Genomic DNA, 18,901 nt, shown 5'->3' with positions numbered 1-18,901 from the left:
AAGTGGTAAAGGGTTAAACAATTTAATCTGGCATTACTCACTTATGCCACAGACCGGAATAATTTATGTAGAGGACCACCAATGGGACATTTCTACAAAGTTTATAATATTGTGTAGATTATTATTTTACAGTAAATATTTCCAATATTCTAAAAAAGACAAACATATCCTATAATCTAACTTACTACTTATGCTAACATAAGTTGCTTACAAAACAAATACCTCTTTGCCTGTCAGACTTCTGACTTTTCTCAAATGACCTTGACCTTTCGACCTCTGGGGACCTTTTTTGTCTGTGATCATCCCTCTCTGACCCCGAATGCCTGTGGTCAACGTAGGACGACCTGTCCCCTTCCCTCGACCTGGACATGTCACTCTGACCTCGTGGCGGTGACCTTGACCTTTGACCTGAGAAATTTGACCTGTTCACGGTGTCAAAATCTTCGTTAAGAGATCGTTTTAAAGGTCTAGGTGAGGACGGGCTTCTGTCTTCCTCTTCTCTGACTTCACGGTAGATTTCACGCCATGTTTTCTTGTCAAATGAGCTTTGCAACGCGGAGAGCTCGTCTGCACCAGCTGCAGAGAATTATCAATTATCCCTCTCAGATATGCATTGTTACGCATTTTTGGTCCATTAGACAATTTGATTAAATAAAAGACCTTCTTTACTAGATTACAGTTTTAAAGACTTCATTTACAACCCTAAGATACTAATGAGCAGCAAACAGTATAAAGCCTGAACAGGCTGTTAGTCACTCACAAGCTGTTCTGATTTTATGCTGTTTGCACATAGCTATTTTCACTTTGCTTCAACACAGGAAAGCGTAAGGACCATTAAGAATGAATTTGCCTTAAGAACACAACTTGTCTTTTCAATAAAATATAGACCAAAATGAGCCTCGTTCTGAGGAAACTGGGCTTAATAATCATTTGTGTACAATGCCATCTCAGATTAGACATTGTAGCCCACAAGCAGACATGGCATACAGCCGTCACAATTTACAGGCCAGACTGGCCAACAAGAGGCCCACATTTACAGGAGACTGGCCTAGGAAAGGCCTACATTTACAGGCAAGACTGGCCTACAAAGGCCTACATTTACAGGCCAGACTTGCCAACAAGAGGCCCACATTTACAGGCCAGACTGGACTATGAAAGGCCTACATTTACAGGCAAGACTGGCTGAGAGGCCTACATTTACAGGCAAGACTGGCTGAGAGGCCTACATTTACAGGCAAGACTGGCTGAGAGGCCGACATTTACAGGCCAGACTGGTCTACGAAAGGCCTACATTTACAGGCAAGACTGACTGAGAGGCCTACATTTACAGGCCAGTCTTGCCTATGAAATGCCTACATTTAGAGGCAAGACTGGCTGAGAGGCCTACATTTACAGGCCAGACTGGTTTACGAAAGGCCTACATTTACAGGCAAGACTGGCTGAGAGGCCTACATTTACAGGCAAGACTGACCTACGAAAGGCCAACATTTACAGGCAAGACTGGCTGAGAGGCCCACATTTACAGACCAGACGTGTCTACGAAAGGCCTACATTTATAGGCAAGACTGGCTGAGAGGCCTACATTTACAGGCCAGACTGGCCTACAAGAAGCCTACATTTACAGGCAAAACTGGCCTACGAGAGGCCTAAATGTAAAGGCCAGTTGAATAGTTCACAGGCCTCAATTATAAGTGTTTGACCCAGGAGGGCTTGGGGCATGGCATTTTAACATATGGTTGATTACAGAAATGGCAAACAATTAGCACGAAAAGCTCAATAAGCATGTCAGACTATTTACATATGTACTGGAGTGTCATTGATGTATTAAACTTAAATTAACATATTTAGATATGTTCCATTTCATGAACATGCCATGAAAGTAAACTGTACAGTGTAACAAACATAATAAAGCAGAATATGCACATGAATCTGATCATAAACAGATCCCCTAACATATCAATCAAGCCATGTTTCATGTACTCATCTTCGTGAGTAGACTGAACTCTAATTTACAAACACTCTTTCTGGGACATTCAATACACAAATAAAATTGTATTTTTTTTAATCTAAAAGGTATTCTTCAACGTTGAATAACGCAAGCACACTAATTATATGATGTATGCATTAATTTCCTTTGTTATTTGTCATTTATACTGATCATGATTATTGCTTTTAATTGTCTTGAAATGTTAGTGACATGTGTGCAACACTACGTAAACTCATATATATCCGACTACTTTCGAACCAAAAGTAAAGTATGATGTCATTTGGGGACAACACGAGACATGCTGTGAATATTTTGAATCACTCTCAGACTTTAATAATGCTGCAGTGTACTACTGACAGTTGTTAAATCAATTTGACAAAATTATATTTTTATTTCTGGAAATATTATTAACCAGTAACGAAATTTAAAAAGTGTTGTAGCTGATAACCCTGTGAAAACTGCACAGGCTGATCTGGAACGCCATTTCTTATGCTTACATAAAATTTCATTATGGTCTTCAATGTAACAAACGCTAGAACAAAGGCAGTAAATATACTGGAATGTAACAATTCAATTTGATTTGCGATTGGTCTTTGTCAGTAACTTACTGGGTCTGTCTCTAGACCGCGACCTGTCTGCAGATGACCTTGACCTCTCAGCTGACCTTGTAAGTTCAGGGGAACTGCTCCTGTTAGGTGACCTACTGTACCTGTACGATAAAAACAAGACTTGATGTCTGAAATACTGTATTTAAAAAAAAGCATAAGTTTTTCCTTAAACAAACTTACCCTGAAATGTACAGCAGTAATATTTTAAAACAAACAACTGAAATTAAAGAACCACTACAAATGACCTTTCGGCCCATACTACTACATAAAAGACATGTACAGTTGTCAAGGTTTGCTATTTATATGTTTAATTTATTTTTATATCATCTATCAACATCATTTGTACGCTACGACTTACTTTCCTATACTATATATTGTGGTGTAGTAATAATCAATATTGTTTACAATGATTCTCTGTAAAGCTGTACTTCATATCACTGTGTTTATGTATTTATGATTGGATTTATTTTGCCAAAAGCATGTAGTGCCGATAATGCAAATAAATAAGTCGTGTTCTGAGAAAATGACAATTTTTTCTGCTTTTTTGACATTTTTCATTTGAATGAAGTCTCTTCTTAGCAAAAATCCAATTTAGACGGAAAGTGTCGTCCCTGATTAGCCTGTGCAGACTGCATAGGCTAATCTGGGACGACACTTTCCACTTTTATGACATTTTTTGTTTAAATGTGCGTAAAGTGTCGTCCCATATAAGCCTGTGCAGTCCGCACAGGCTAATGAGGGACGACTCTGTCCGCATAAATTGGATTTTTGCTAAGCAGAGACTTCATTAACACAAATGTCATAAAAGTGGAAAGTGTCGTCCCTCATTAGCCTGTGCAGATTGCACAGGCTAATCTGGGACAACACTTTACGCACATGCATTATGCCCAGTTTTCTCACAATGCGACTCATATGGTGATCAGATAAAAGAAAAGCATAGCAGAAGTTCTATGGGGCAGGGAGCTGGGCCCTTCTATTAATACCTAGGCGGAGCACTGCAGTAAGCACTGGCTAGCTCCAAGCTCATATAACCCAGTTGTACCTATCTCATTTCCCGATCAGTTCCACTCAACTGGTCAGTTCCAGTGTCCCTGTCTAGAGACATCTTAGCAAGAGCCTCTTATGTATGTCCCTGTTCTACATACCTCCTTTCCCGCTCAGTTCCACTCAACCGGTCAGTGCCAGTGTCTCTGTCAGGAGACATCTTAGCAAGAGCCCTCTTTTGTATGACCCAGTGATACCTACCTCATTTCCCTATCAGTGCCAGTGTCTCTGTCAGGAGACATCTTAGCAAGAGCCTTCTTATGTATGACCCAGTTGTACCTACCTCATTTCCCGGTCAGTGCCAGTGTCTCTGTCAGGAGACATCTTAGCAAGAGCCTTCTTATGTATGACCCAGTTGTACCTACCTCATTTCCCTATCAGTGCCAGTGTCTCTGTCAGGAGACATCTTAGCAAGAGCCTTCTTATGTATGACCCAGTAATACCTACCTCATTTCCTGGTCAGTGACAGTGTCTCTGTCAGGAGACATCTTAGCAAGAGCCTTCTTATGTATGACCCAGTAATACCTACCTCATTTCCCTATCAGTGCCAGTGTCTCTTTCAGGAGACATCTTAGCAAGAGCCTTCTTATGTATGACCCAGTTGTACCTACCTCATTTCCCTATCAGTGCCAGTGTCTCTGTCAGGAGACATCTTAGCAAGAGCCTTCTTATGTATGACCCAGTAATACCTACCTCATTTCCCGCTCAGTGCCAGTGTCTCTGTCAGGAGACATCTAAGCAAGAGCCTTCTTATGTATGACCCAGTAATACCTACCTCATTTCCCGGTCAGTGCCAGTGTCTCTGTCAGGAGACATCTAAGCAAGAGCCTTCTTATGTATGACCCAGTAATACCTACCTCATTTCCCGCTCAGTGCCAGTGTCTCTGTCAGGAGACATCTAAGCAAGAGCCTTCTTATGTATGACCCAGTAATACCTACCTCATTTCCCGGTCAGTGCCAGTGTCCCTGTCAGGAGACATCTTAGCAAGAGCCTCTTATGTATGACCCAGTTTTACCTACCTCATTTCCCGGTCAGTGCCAGTGTCTCTGTCAGGAGACATCTTAGCAAGAGCCTCTTATGTATGACCCAGTAATACCTACCTCATTTCCCGGTCAGTGCCAGTGTCTCTGTCAGGAGACATCTTAGCAAGAGCCTTCTTATGTATGACCCAGTAATACCTACCTCATTTCCCTATCAGTGCCAGTGTCTCTGTCAGGAGACATCTTAGCGAGAGCCTTCTTATGTATGACCCAGTTGTACCTACCTCATTTCCCGGTCAGTTCCAGTGTCTCTTTCAGGAGACATCTCAGCAAGAGCCTTCTTATGTATGACCCAGTTGTACCTACCTCATTTCCCGCTCAGTGCCAGTGTCTCTGTCAGGAGACATCTCAGCAAGAGCCTTCTTATGTATGACCCAGTTGTACCTACCTCATTTCCCGGTCAGTTCCAGTGTCTCTGTCAGGAGACATCTCAGCAAGAGCCTTCTTATGTATGACCCAGTTGTACCTACCTCATTTCCCTATCAGTGCCAGTGTCTCTGTCAGGAGACATCTTAGCAAGAGCCTTCTTATGTATGACCCAGTTGTACCTACCTCATTTCCCGCTCAGTGCCAGTGTCTCTGTCAGGAGACATCTTAGCAAGAGCCTTCTTATGTATGACCCAGTTGTACCTACCTCATTTCCTGGTCAGTGCCAGTGTCTCTGTCAGGAGACATCTTAGCAAGAGCCTTCTTATGTATGACCCAGTTGTACCTACCTCATTTCCCGGTCAGTGCCAGTGTCCCTGTCAGGAGACATCTTAGCAAGAGCCTTCTTATGTATGACCCAGTTGTACCTACCTCATTTCCTGGTCAGTGCCAGTGTCTCTGTCAGGAGACATCTTAGCAAGAGCCTTCTTATGTATGACCCAGTTGTACCTACCTCATTTCCCGCTCAGTGCCAGTGTCTCTGTCAGGAGACATCTTAGCAAGAGCCTTCTTATGTATGACCCAGTTGTACCTACCTCATTTCCCTATCAGTGCCAGTGTCTCTGTCAGGAGACATCTTAGCAAGAGCCCTCTTATGTATGACCCAGTAATACCTACCTCATTTCCCGCTCAGTTCCAGTGTCTCTGTCAGGAGACATCTAAGCAAGAGCCCTCTTATGTATGACCCAGTAATACCTACCTCATTTCCTGGTCAGTGCCAGTGTCCCTGTCAGGAGACATCTTAGCAAGAGCCTCTTATGCATGACCCAGTTGTACCTACCTCATTTCCCGGTCAGTTCCAGTGTCTCTGTCAGGAGACATCTTAGCAAGAGCCTTCTTTTGTATGACCCAGTTGAACCTACCTCATTTCCCTATCAGTGCCAGTGTCTCTGTCAGGAGACATCTTAGCAAGAGCCTTCTTATGTATGACCCAGTTGTACCTACCTCATTTCCTGGTCAGTGCCAGTGTCTCTGTCAGGAGACATCTTAGCAAGAGCCTTCTTATGTATGACCCAGTAATACCTACCTCATTTCCCTATCAGTGCCAGTGTCTCTGTCAGGAGACATCTTAGCGAGAGCCTTCTTATGTATGACCCACTAATACCTACCTCATTTCCCGCTCAGTTCCAGTGTCTCTGTCAGGAGACATCTTAGCAAGAGCCTTCTTATGTATGACCCAGTAATACCTACCTCATTTCCCGGTCAGTGCCAGTGTCTCTGTCAGGAGACATCTTAGCAAGAGCCTTCTTTTGTATGACCCAGTTGTACCTACCTCATTTCCTGGTCAGTTCCAGTGTCTCTGTCAGGAGACATCTAAGCAAGAGCCTTCTTATGTATGACCCAGTTGTACCTACCTCATTTCCCGGTCAGTGCCAGTGTCCCTGTCAGGAGACATCTAAGCAAGAGCCCTCTTATGTATGACCCAGTAATACCTACCTCATTTCCTGGTCAGTGCCAGTGTCCCTGTCAGGAGACATCTTAGCAAGAGCCTCTTATGTATGACCCAATTGTACCTACCTCATTTCCCGGTCAGTTCCAGTGTCTCTGTCAGGAGACATCTTAGCAAGAGCCTTCTTTTGTATGACCCAGTTGTACCTACCTCATTTCCCGGTCAGTGCCAGTGTCCCTGTCAGGAGACATCTTAGCAAGAGCCTTCTTATGTATGACCCAGTTGTACCGACCTCATTTCCCTATCAGTGCCAGTGTCTCTGTCAGGAGACATCTTAGCAAGAGCCTTCTTATGTATGACCCAGTTGTACCTACCTCATTTCCCGGTCAGTGCCAGTGTCCCTGTCAGGAGACATCTTAGCAAGAGCCTTCTTATGTATGACCCAGTAATACCTACCTCATTTCCCTATCAGTGCCAGTGTCTCTTTCAGGAGACATCTTAGCAAGAGCCTTCTTATGTATGACCCAGTTGCACCTACCTCATTTCCCGCTCAGTGCCAGTGTCTCTGTCAGGAGACATCTTAGCAAGAGCCTTCTTATGTATGACCCAGTTGTACCTACCTCATTTCCCGCTCAGTGCCAGTGTCCCTGTCAGGAGACATCTAAGCAAGAGCCTTCTTATGTATGACCCAGTTGTACCTACCTCATTTCCCTATCAGTGCCAGTGTCTCTGTCAGGAGACATCATAGCAAGAGCCCTCTTATGTATGACCCAGTTGTACCTACCTCATTTCCTGGTCAGTGCCAGTGTCTCTGTCAGGAGACATCTAAGCAAGAGCCTTCTTATGTGTGACCCAGTTGTACCTACCTCATTTCCCGGTCAGTGCCAGTGTCCCTGTCAGGAGACATCTTAGCAAGAGCCTTCTTATGTATGACCCACTAATACCTACCTCATTTCCTGGTCAGTGCCAGTGTCTCTGTCAGGAGACATCTTAGCAAGAGCCTTCTTATGTATGACCCAGTAATACCTACCTCATTTCCCGCTCAGTGCCAGTGTCCCTGTCAGGAGACATCTAAGCAAGAGCCTTCTTATGTATGACCCAGTTGTACCTACCTCATTTCCCTATCAGTGCAAGTGTCTCTGTCAGGAGACATCTCAGCAAGAGCCTTCTTTTGTATGACCCAGTTGTACCTACCTCATTTCCCTATCAGTTCCAGTGTCTCTGTCAGGAGACATCTTAGCGAGAGCCTCTTATGTATGACCCAGTAATACCTACCTCATTTCCCGGTCAGTGCCAGTGTCTCTGTCAGGAGACATCTTAGCAAGAGCCTTCTTATGTATGACCCAGTTGTACCTACCTCATTTCCTGGTCAGTTCCAGTGTCTCTGTCAGGAGACATCTTAGCGAGAGCCTCTTATGTGTGACCCAGTTGTACCTACCTCATTTCCTGGTCAGTGCCAGTGTCTCTGTCAGGAGACATCTTAGCAAGAGCCTTCTTATGTATGACCCAGTTGTACCTACCTCATTTCCCGCTCAGTGCCAGTGTCTCTGTCAGGAGACATCTTAGCAAGAGCCTTCTTATGTGTGACCCAGTTGTACCTACCTCATTTCCCTATCAGTGCCAGTGTCCCTGTCAGGAGACATCTTAGCAAGAGCCTTCTTATGTATGACCCAGTAATACCTACCTCATTTCCCGGTCAGTGCCAGTGTCCCTGTCAGGAGACATCTTAGCAAGAGCCTTCTTTTGTATGACCCAGTTGTACCTACCTCATTTCCCGCTCAGTGCCAGTGTCTCTGTCAGGAGACATCTTAGCAAGAGCCTTCTTATGTATGACCCAGTTGTACCTACCTCATTTCCCTATCGGTGCCAGTGTCCCTGTCAGGAGATATCTAAGCAAGAGCCTTCTTATGTATGACCCAGTAATACCTACCTCATTTCCTGGTCAGTGCCAGTGTCTCTGTCAGGAGACATCTAAGCAAGAGCCTTCTTTTGTATGACCCAGTTGTACCTACCTCATTTCCCGCTCAGTTCCAGTGTCTCTGTCAGGAGACATCTAAGCAAGAGCCTTCTTATGTATGACCCAGTTGTACCTTCCTCATTTCCCGGTCAGTGCCAGTGTCCCTGTCAGGAGACATCTAAGCAAGAGCCTTCTTATGTATGACCCAGTTGTACCTACCTCATTTCCCGGTCAGTGCCAGTGTCCCTGTCAGGAGACATCTAAGCAAGAGCCCTCTTATGTATGACCCAGTAATACCTACCTCATTTCCTGGTCAGTGCCAGTGTCCCTGTCAGGAGACATCTTAGCAAGAGCCTCTTATGTATGACCCAGTTGTACCTACCTCATTTCCCGGTCAGTTCCAGTGTCTCTGTCAGGAGACATCTTAGCAAGAGCCTTCTTTTGTATGACCCAGTTGTACCTACCCTCATTTCCCGGTCAGTGCCAGTGTCCCTGTCAGGAGACATCTTAGCAAGAGCCTTCTTATGTATGACCCAGTTGTACCGACCTCATTTCCCTATCAGTGCCAGTGTCTCTGTCAGGAGACATCTTAGCAAGAGTCTTCTTATGTATGACCCAGTTGTACCTACCTCATTTCCCGGTCAGTGCCAGTGTCCCTGTCAGGAGACATCTTAGCAAGAGCCTTCTTATGTATGACCCAGTAATACCTACCTCATTTCCCTATCAGTGCCAGTGTCTCTTTCAGGAGACATCTTAGCAAGAGCCTTCTTATGTATGACCCAGTTGCACCTACCTCATTTCCCGCTCAGTGCCAGTGTCTCTGTCAGGAGACATCTTAGCAAGAGCCTTCTTATGTATGACCCAGTTGTACCTACCTCATTTCCCGCTCAGTGCCAGTGTCCCTGTCAGGAGACATCTAAGCAAGAGCCTTCTTATGTATGACCCAGTTGTACCTACCTCATTTCCCTATCAGTGCCAGTGTCTCTGTCAGGAGACATCATAGCAAGAGCCCTCTTATGTATGACCCAGTTGTACCTACCTCATTTCCTGGTCAGTGCCAGTGTCTCTGTCAGGAGACATCTAAGCAAGAGCCTTCTTATGTGTGACCCAGTTGTACCTACCTCATTTCCTGGTCAGTGCCAGTGTCCCTGTCAGGAGACATCTTAGCAAGAGCCTTCTTATGTATGACCCACTAATACCTACCTCATTTCCTGGTCAGTGCCAGTGTCTCTGTCAGGAGACATCTTAGCAAGAGCCTTCTTATGTATGACCCAGTAATACCTACCTCATTTCCCGCTCAGTGCCAGTGTCCCTGTCAGGAGACATCTAAGCAAGAGCCTTCTTATGTATGACCCAGTTGTATCTACCCTCATTTCCCTATCAGTGCAAGTGTCTCTGTCAGGAGACATCTCAGCAAGAGCCTTCTTTTGTATGACCCAGTTGTACCTACCTCATTTCCCTATCAGTTCCAGTGTCTCTGTCAGGAGACATCTTAGCGAGAGCCTCTTATGTATGACCCAGTAATACCTACCTCATTTCCCGGTCAGTGCCAGTGTCTCTGTCAGGAGACATCTTAGCAAGAGCCTTCTTATGTATGACCCAGTTGTACCTACCTCATTTCCTGGTCAGTTCCAGTGTCTCTGTCAGGAGACATCTTAGCGAGAGCCTCTTATGTGTGACCCAGTTGTACCTACCTCATTTCCTGGTCAGTGCCAGTGTCTCTGTCAGGAGACATCTTAGCAAGAGCCTTCTTATGTATGACCCAGTTGTACCTACCTCATTTCCTTCCCGCTCAGTGCCAGTGTCTCTGTCAGGAGACATCTTAGCAAGAGCCTTCTTATGTGTGACCCAGTTGTACCTACCTCATTTCCCTATCAGTGCCAGTGTCCCTGTCAGGAGACATCTTAGCAAGAGCCTTCTTATGTATGACCCAGTAATACCTACCTCATTTCCCGGTCAGTGCCAGTGTCCCTGTCAGGAGACATCTTAGCAAGAGCCTTCTTTTGTATGACCCAGTTGTACCTACCCTCATTTCCCGCTCAGTGCCAGTGTCTCTGTCAGGAGACATCTTAGCAAGAGCCTTCTTATGTATGACCCAGTTGTACCTACCTCATTTCCCTATCGGTGCCAGTGTCCCTGTCAGGAGATATCTAAGCAAGAGCCTTCTTATGTATGACCCAGTAATACCTACCTCATTTCCTGGTCAGTGCCAGTGTCTCTGTCAGGAGACATCTAAGCAAAAGCCTTCTTTTGTATGACCCAGTTGTACCTACCTCATTTCCCGCTCAGTTCCAGTGTCTCTGTCAGGAGACATCTAAGCAAGAGCCTTCTTATGTATGACCCAGTTGTACCTTCCTCATTTCCCGGTCAGTGCCAGTGTCCCTGTCAGGAGACATCTAAGCAAGAGCCTTCTTATGTATGACCCAGTATACCTACCTCATTTCCCGGTCAGTGCCAGTGTCCCTGTCAGGAGACATCTAAGCAAGAGCCTTCTTTGTATGACCCAGTAATACCTACCTCATTTCCCTGCTCAGTTCCAGTGTCTCTGTCAGGAGACATCTTAGCAAGAGCCTTCTTATGTATGACCAGTAATACCTACCTCATTTCCTGGTCAGTGCCAGAGTCCCTGTCAGGAGACATCTAAGCAAGAGCCTTCTTATGTATGACCCAGTAATACCTACCTCATTTCCCGTCAGTGCCAGTGTCCCTGGCAGGAGACATCTTAGCAAGAGCCTTCTTATGTATGACCCAGTTGTACCTACCTCATTTCCCGCTCAGTGCCAGTGTCTCTGTCAGGAGACATCTAAGCAAGAGCCTTCTTATGTATGACCCAGTAATACCTACCTCATTTCCCGGTCAGTGCCAGTGGTCTCTGTCAGGAGACATCTTAGCAAGAGCCTTCTTATTATGACCCAGTAATACCTACCTCATTTCCTGGTCAGTGCCAGTGTCCCCTGTCAGGAGACATCTAAGCAAGAGCCTTCTTATGTATGACCCAGTTGTACCTACCTCATTTCCCTATCAGTTCCAGTGTCTCCTGTCAGGAGACATCTTAGCAAGAGCCTTCTTATGTATGACCCAGTTGTAACCTACCTCATTTCCCCGTCAAGTGCCAGTGTCCCTGTCAGGAGACATCTAAGCAAGAGCCTTCTTATGTATGACCCAGTTGTACCTACCTCATTTCCCTATCAGTGCCAGTGTCTCTGTCAGGAGACATCTTAGCAAGAGCCTCTTATGTATGACCCAGTAATACCTACCTCATTTCCCTGGTCAGTGCCAGTGTCCCTGTCAGGAGACATCTTAGCAAGAGCCTTCTTATGTATGACCCAGTTGTACCTACCTCATTTCCTGGTCAGTGCCAGTGTCCCTGTCAGGAGACATCTTAGCAAGAGCCTTCTTATGTGTGACCCAGTTGTACCTACCTCATTTCCCGGTCAGTGCCAGTGTCCCTGTCAGGAGACATCTTAAGCAAGAGCCTTCTTATGTATGACCCAGTTGTACCTACCTCATTTCCCGCTCAGTGCCAGTGTCTCTGTCAGGAGACATCTTAGCGAAGAGCCTTCTTATGTGTGACCCAGTTGTACCTACCTCATTTTCCCGCCTCAGTGCCAGTGTCTCTGTCAGGAGACATCTTAGCAAGAGCCTTCTTTTGTATGACCCAGTTGTACCTACCTCATTTCCCGCTCAGTGCCAGTGTCTCTGTCAGGAGACATCTTAGCAAGAGCCTTCTTATGTATGACCCAGTTGTACCTACCTCATTTCCTGGTCAGTGCCAGTGTCTCTGTCAGGAGACATCTAAGCAAGAGCCTTCTTATGTATGACCCAGTTGTACCTACCTCATTTCCCTATCAGTGCCAGTGTCCCTGTCAGGAGACATCTTAGCAAGAGCCTTCTTATGTATGACCCAGTAATACCTACCTCATTTCCCTATCAGTGCCAGTGTCTCTGTCAGGAGACATCTTAGCAAGAGCCTTCTTATGTATGACCCAGTAATACCTACCTCATTTCCCGGTCAGTGCCAGTGTCCCTGTCAGGAGACATTTTAGCGAGGAGCCTTCTTATGTATGACCCAGTAATACTTACCCTCATTTCCCGCTCAGTGCCAGTGTCTCTGTCAGGAGAAATCTTAGCAAGAGCCTTCTTATGTATGACCCAGTTGTACCTACCTCATTTCCTGGTCAGTGCCAGTGTCTCTGTCAGGAGACATCTTAGCAAGAGCCTTCTTATGTATGACCCAGTTGTACCTACCTCATTTCCCGCTCAGTGCCAGTGTCTCTTTCAGGAGACATCTTAGCAAGAGCCTTCTTATGTATGACCCACTAATACCTACCTCATTTCCTGGTCAGTGCCAGTGTCTCTGTCAGGAGACATCTAAGCAAGAGCCTTCTTATGTATGACCCAGTAATACCTACCTCATTCCCCGGTCAGTGCCAGTGTCCCTGTCAGGAGACATCTTAGCAAGAGCCTTCTTATGTATGACCCAGTAATACCTACCTCATTTCCCTATCAGTGCCAGTGTCTCTGTCAGGAGACATCTTAGCAAGAGCCTTCTTATGTATGACCCAGTTGTACCTACCTCATTTCCCTATCAGTGCCAGTGTCTCTGTCAGGAGACATCTTAGCAAGAGCCTTCTTATGTATGACCCAGTTGTACCTACCTCATTTCCCGGTCAGTTCCAGTGTCTCTGTCAGGAGACATCTCAGCAAGAGCCTTCTTATGTATGACCCAGTAATACCTACCTCATTTCCCGGTCAGTGCCAGTGTCCCTGTCAGGAGACATCTTAGCAAGAGCCTTCTTATGTATGACCCAGTTGTACCTACATCATTTCCCGCTCAGTGCCAGTGTCTCTGTCAGGAGACATCTAAGCAAGAGCCTTCTTATGTATGACCCAAGTAATACCTACCTCATTTCCCGGTCAGTGCCAGTGTCTCTGTCAGGAGACATCTTAGCAAGAGCCTTCTTATGTATGACCCAGTAAAACCTACCTCATTTCCCGCTCAGTGCCAGTGTCTCTGTCAGGAGACATCTTAGCAAGAGCCTTCTTATGTATGACCCAGTTGTACCTACCTCATTTCCCGCTCAGTGTCAGTGTCTCTGTCAGGAGACATCCTTAGCAAGAGCCTTCTTATGTATGACCCAGTAATACCTACCTCATTTCCCGCTCAGTGCCAGTGTCTCTGTCAGGAGACATCTTAGCAAGAGCCCTCTTATGTATGACCCAGTAATACCTACCTCATTTCCCGGTCAGTGCCAGTGTCTCTGACAGGAGAGATCTTAGCAAGAGCCTTCTTATGTATGACCCAGTAATACCTACCTCATTTCCCGCTCAGTGCCAGTGTCCCTGTCAGGAGACATCTAAGCAAGAGCCTTCTTATGTATGACCCACTAATACCTACCTCATTTCCTGGTCAGTGCCAGTGTCTCTGTCAGGAGACATCTTAGCAAGAGCCTTCTTATGTATGACCCAGTTGTACCTACCTCATTTTCCGGTCAGTGCCAGTGTCCCTGTCAGGAGACATCTTAGCAAGAGCCTCTTATGTATGACCCAGTAATACCTACCTCATTTCCCTATCAGTGCCAGTGTCTCTGTCAGGAGACATCTTAGCAAGAGCCTTCTTATGTTAACCCAGTTGTACCTACCTCATTTCCTGGTCAGTGCCAGTGTCCCTGTCAGGAGACATCTTAGCGAGAGCCTTCTTATGTATGACCCAGTTGTACCTACCTCATTTCCCTATCAGTGCCAGTGTCTCTGTCAGGAGACATCTTAGCAAGAGCCTTCTTATGTATGACCCAGTAATACCTACCTCATTTCCCGCTCAGTGCCAGTGTCTCTGTCAGGAGACATCTTAACGAGAGCCTTCTTATGTATGACCCAGTTGTACCTACCTCATTTCCCGCTCAGTGCCAGTGTCTCTGTCAGGAGACATCTAAGCAAGAGCCTTCTTATGTATGACCCAGTAATACCTACCTCATTTCCCTATCAGTGCCAGTGTCTCTGTCAGGAGACATCTTAGCAAGAGCCCTCTTATGTATGACCCAGTTGTACCTACCTCATTTCCCGGTCAGTGCCAGTGTCTCTGTCAGGAGACATCTTAGCAAGAGCCTTCTTATGTATGACCCAGTTGTACCTACCTCATTTCCCTATCAGTGCCAGTGTCTCTGTCAGGAGACATCTTAGCAAGAGCCTTCTTATGTATGACCCAGTTGTACCTACCTCATTTCCCTATCAGTGCCAGTGTCCCTGTCAGGAGACATCTAAGCAAGAGCCTTCTTATGTATGACCCAGTTGTACCTACCTCATTTCCCGCTCAGTGCCAGTGTCTCTGTCAGGAGACATCTTAGCGAGAGCCTCTTATGTGTGACCCAGTTGTACCTACCTCATTTCCCGCTCAGTGCCAGTGTCTCTGTCAGGAGACATCTTAGCAAGAGCCTTCTTTTGTATGACCCAGTTGTACCTACCTCATTTCCCTATCAGTGCCAGTGTCCCTGTCAGGAGACATCTTAGCAAGAGCCTTCTTATGTATGACCCAGTTGTACCTACCTCATTTCCCGCTCAGTGCCAGTGTCTCTGTCAGGAGACATCTTAGCAAGAGCCTTCTTATGTATGACCCAGTTGTACCTACCTCATTTCCCGCTCAGTGCCAGTGTCCTTGTCAGGAGACATCTAAGCAAGAGCCTTCTTATGTATGACCCAGTTGTACCTACCTCATTTCCCTATCAGTGCCAGTGTCCCTGTCAGGAGACATCTTAGCAAGAGCCTCTTATGTATGACCCAGTAATACCTACCTCATTTCCCTATCAGTGCCAGTGTCCCTGTCAGGAGACATCTTAGCAAGAGCCTCTTATGTATGACCCAGTTGTACCTACCTCATTTCCCGGTCAGTGCCAGTGTCTCTGTCAGGAGACATCTTAGCAAGAGCCTTCTTATGTGTGACCCAGTTGTACCTACCTCATTTCCCGGTCAGTGCCAGTGTCCCTGTCAGGAGACATCTTAGCAAGAGCCTCTTATGTATGACCCAGTTGTACCTACCTCATTTCCTGGTCAGTGCCAGTGTCCCTGTCAGGAGACATCTTAGCAAGAGCCTTCTTATGTGTGACCCAGTTGTACCTACCTCATTTCCCGGTCAGTGCCAGTGTCCCTGTCAGGAGACATCTAAGCAAGAGCCTTCTTATGTATGACCCAGTTGTACCTACCTCATTTCCCGCTCAGTGCCAGTGTCTCTGTCAGGAGACATCTTAGCGAGCCTCTTATGTGTGCCCCAGTTGTACCTACCTCATTTCCCGCTCAGTGCCAGTGTCTCTGTCAGGAGACATCTTAGCAAGAGCCTTCTTTTGTATGACCCAGTTGTACCTACCTCATTTCCCGCTCAGTGCCAGTGTCTCTGTCAGGAGACATCTTAGCAAGAGCCTTCTTATGTATGACCCAGTTGTACCTACCTCATTTCCTGGTCAGTGCCAGTGTCTCTGTCAGGAGACATCTTAGCAAGAGCCTTCTTATGTATGACCCAGTTGTACCTACCTCATTTCCCTATCAGTGCCAGTGTCCCTGTCAGGAGACATCTTAGCAAGAGCCTTCTTATGTATGACCCAGTAATACCTACCTCATTTCCCTATCAGTGCCAGTGTCTCTGTCAGGAGACATCTTAGCAAGAGCCTTCTTATGTATGACCCAGTAATACCTACCTCATTTCCCTATCAGTGCCAGTGTCTCTGTCAGGAGACATCTTAGCAAGAGCCTTCTTATGTATGACCCAGTAATACCTACCTCATTTCCCGGTCAGTGCCAGTGTCCCTGTCAGGAGACATTTTAGCGAGAGCCTTCTTATGTATGACCCAGTAATACTTACCCTCATTTCCCGCTCAGTGCCAGTGTCTCTGTCAGGAGACATCTTAGCAAGAGCCTTCTTATGTATGACCCAGTTGTACCTACCTCATTTCCTGGTCAGTGCCAGTGTCTCTGTCAGGAGACATCTTAGCAAGAGCCTTCTTATGTATGACCCAGTTGTACCTACCTCATTTCCCGCTCAGTGCCAGTGTCTCTTTCAGGAGACATCTTAGCAAGAGCCTTCTTATGTATGACCCACTAATACCTACCTCATTTCCTGGTCAGTGCCAGTGTCTCTGTCAGGAGACATCTAAGCAAGAGCCTTCTTATGTATGACCCAGTAATACCTACCTCATTTCCCGGTCAGTGCCAGTGTCCCTGTCAGGAGACATCTTAGCAAGAGCCTTCTTATGTATGACCCAGTAATACCTACCTCATTTCCCTATCAGTGCCAGTGTCTCTGTCAGGAGACATCTTAGCAAGAGCCTTCTTATGTATGACCCAGTTGTACCTACCTCATTTCCCTATCAGTGCCAGTGTCTCTGTCAGGAGACATCTTAGCAAGAGCCTTCTTATGTATGACCCTGTTGTACCTACCTCATTTCCCGGTCAGTTCCAGTGTCTCTGTCAGTAGACATCTCAGCAAGAGCCTTCTTATGTATGACCCAGTAATACCTACCTCATTTCCCGGTCAGTGCCAGTGTCCCTGTCAGGAGACATCTTAGCAAGAGCCTTCTTATGTATGACCCAGTTGTACCTACCCTCATTTCCCGCTCAGTGCCAGTGTCTCTGTCAGGAGACATCTAAGCAAGAGCCTTCTTATGTATGACCCAGTAATACCTACCTCATTTCCCGGTCAGTGCCAGTGTCTCTGTCAGGAGACATCTTAGCAAGAGCCTTCTTATGTATGACCCAGTAATACCTACCTCATTTCCCGCTCAGTGCCAGTGTCTCTGTCAGGAGACATCTTAGCAAGAGCCTTCTTATGTATGACCCAGTTGTACCTACCTCATTTCCCGCTCAGTGCCAGTGTCTCTGTCAGGAGACATCTTAGCAAGAGCCTTCTTATGTATGACCCAGTAATACCTACCTCATTTCCCGCTCAGTGCCAGTGTCTCTGTCAGGAGACATCTTAGCAAGAGCCCTCTTATGTATGACCCAGTAATACCTACCTCATTTCCCGGTCAGTGCCAGTGTCTCTGACAGGAGACATCTTAGCAAGAGCCTTCTTATGTATGACCCAGTAATACCTACCTCATTTCCCGCTCAGTGCCAGTGTCCCTGTCAGGAGACATCTAAGCAAGAGCCTTCTTATGTATGACCCACTAATACCTACCTCATTTCCTGGTCAGTGCCAGTGTCTCTGTCAGGAGACATCTTAGCAAGAGCCTTCTTATGTATGACCCAGTTGTACCTACCTCATTTCCCGGTCAGTGCCAGTGTCCCTGTCAGGAGACATCTTAGCAAGAGCCTCTTATGTATGACCCAGTAATACCTACCTCATTTCCCTATCAGTGCCAGTGTCTCTGTCAGGAGACATCTTAGCAAGAGCCTTCTTATGTATGACCCAGTTGTACCTACCTCATTTCCTGGTCAGTGCCAGTGTCCCTGTCAGGAGACATCTTAGCGAGAGCCTTCTTATGTATGACCCAGTTGTACCTACCTCATTTCCCTATCAGTGCCAGTGTCTCTGTCAGGAGACATCTTAGCAAGAGCCTTCTTATGTATGACCCGGTAATACCTACCTCATTTCCCGCTCAGTGCCAGTGTCTCTGTCAGGAGACATCTTAGCGAGAGCCTTCTTATGTATGACCCAGTTGTACCTACCTCATTTCCCGCTCAGTGCCAGTGTCTCTGTCAGGAGACATCTAAGCAAGAGCCTTCTTATGTATGACCCAGTAATACCTACCTCATTTCCCTATCAGTGCCAGTGTCTCTGTCAGGAGACATCTTAGCAAGAGCCCTCTTATGTATGACCCAGTTGTACCTACCTCATTTCCCGGTCAGTGCCAGTGTCTCTGTCAGGAGACATCTTAGCAAGAGCCTTCTTATGTATGACCCAGTTGTACCTACCTCATTTCCCTATCAGTGCCAGTGTCTCTGTCAGGAGACATCTTAGCAAGAGCCTTCTTATGTATGACCCACTAATACCTACCTCATTTCCTGGTCAGTGCCAGTGTCCCTGTCAGGAGACATCTTAGCAAGAGCCTTCTTATGTATGACCCAGTAATACCTACCTCATTTCCCGGTCAGTGCCAGTGTCCCTGTCAGGAGACATCTTAGCAAGAGCCTTCTTATGTATGACCCAGTAATACCTACCTCATTTCCTGGTCAGTGCCAGTGTCCCTGTCAGGAGACATCTTAGCAAGAGCCTTCTTATGTATGACCCAGTTGTACCTACCTCATTTCCCTATCAGTGCCAGTGTCCCTGTCAGGAGACATCTTAGCAAGAGCCTTCTTATGTATGACCCAGTTGTACCTACCTCATTTCCCGCTCAGTGCCAGTGTCTCTGTCAGGAGACATCTTAGCAAGAGCCTTCTTATGTATGACCCAGTAATACCTACCTCATTTCCTGGTCAGTGCCAGTGTCCCTGTCAGGAGACATCTTAGCAAGAGCCTT

At 46.3% G+C, this 18,901-nt stretch overlaps 1 protein-coding gene across 5 annotated transcripts in view; it reads right to left on the bottom strand.

Annotated features, from left to right (window-relative positions):
* Positions 1–18,901, bottom strand: part of LOC127852290 (putative protein tag-278) — an 82,022-nt gene that overhangs the window by 37,902 nt on the left and 25,219 nt on the right. For 4 of the 5 annotated variants that reach the window (XM_052386212.1, XM_052386242.1, XM_052386222.1 and 1 more), the window contains exons 7-8: positions 2,596–2,696; positions 223–576 (exon numbers count right to left, since the gene is read on the bottom strand). In XM_052386212.1, the coding sequence (XP_052242172.1) occupies positions 223–576; positions 2,596–2,696 (455 nt within the window). The remainder of the gene's footprint in view (positions 1–222; positions 577–2,595; positions 2,697–18,901) is intronic. The other variant, XM_052386233.1, reaches the window with a different exon arrangement.

The sequence above is a fragment of the Dreissena polymorpha genome, chromosome 1, assembly GCF_020536995.1.
Source record: "Dreissena polymorpha isolate Duluth1 chromosome 1, UMN_Dpol_1.0, whole genome shotgun sequence".
Lineage (NCBI taxonomy): Eukaryota > Metazoa > Mollusca > Bivalvia > Myida > Dreissenidae > Dreissena > Dreissena polymorpha.
Note: the sequence above shows the minus strand (reverse complement) of the source record. Positions and strands in the feature narration are given on the sequence as shown.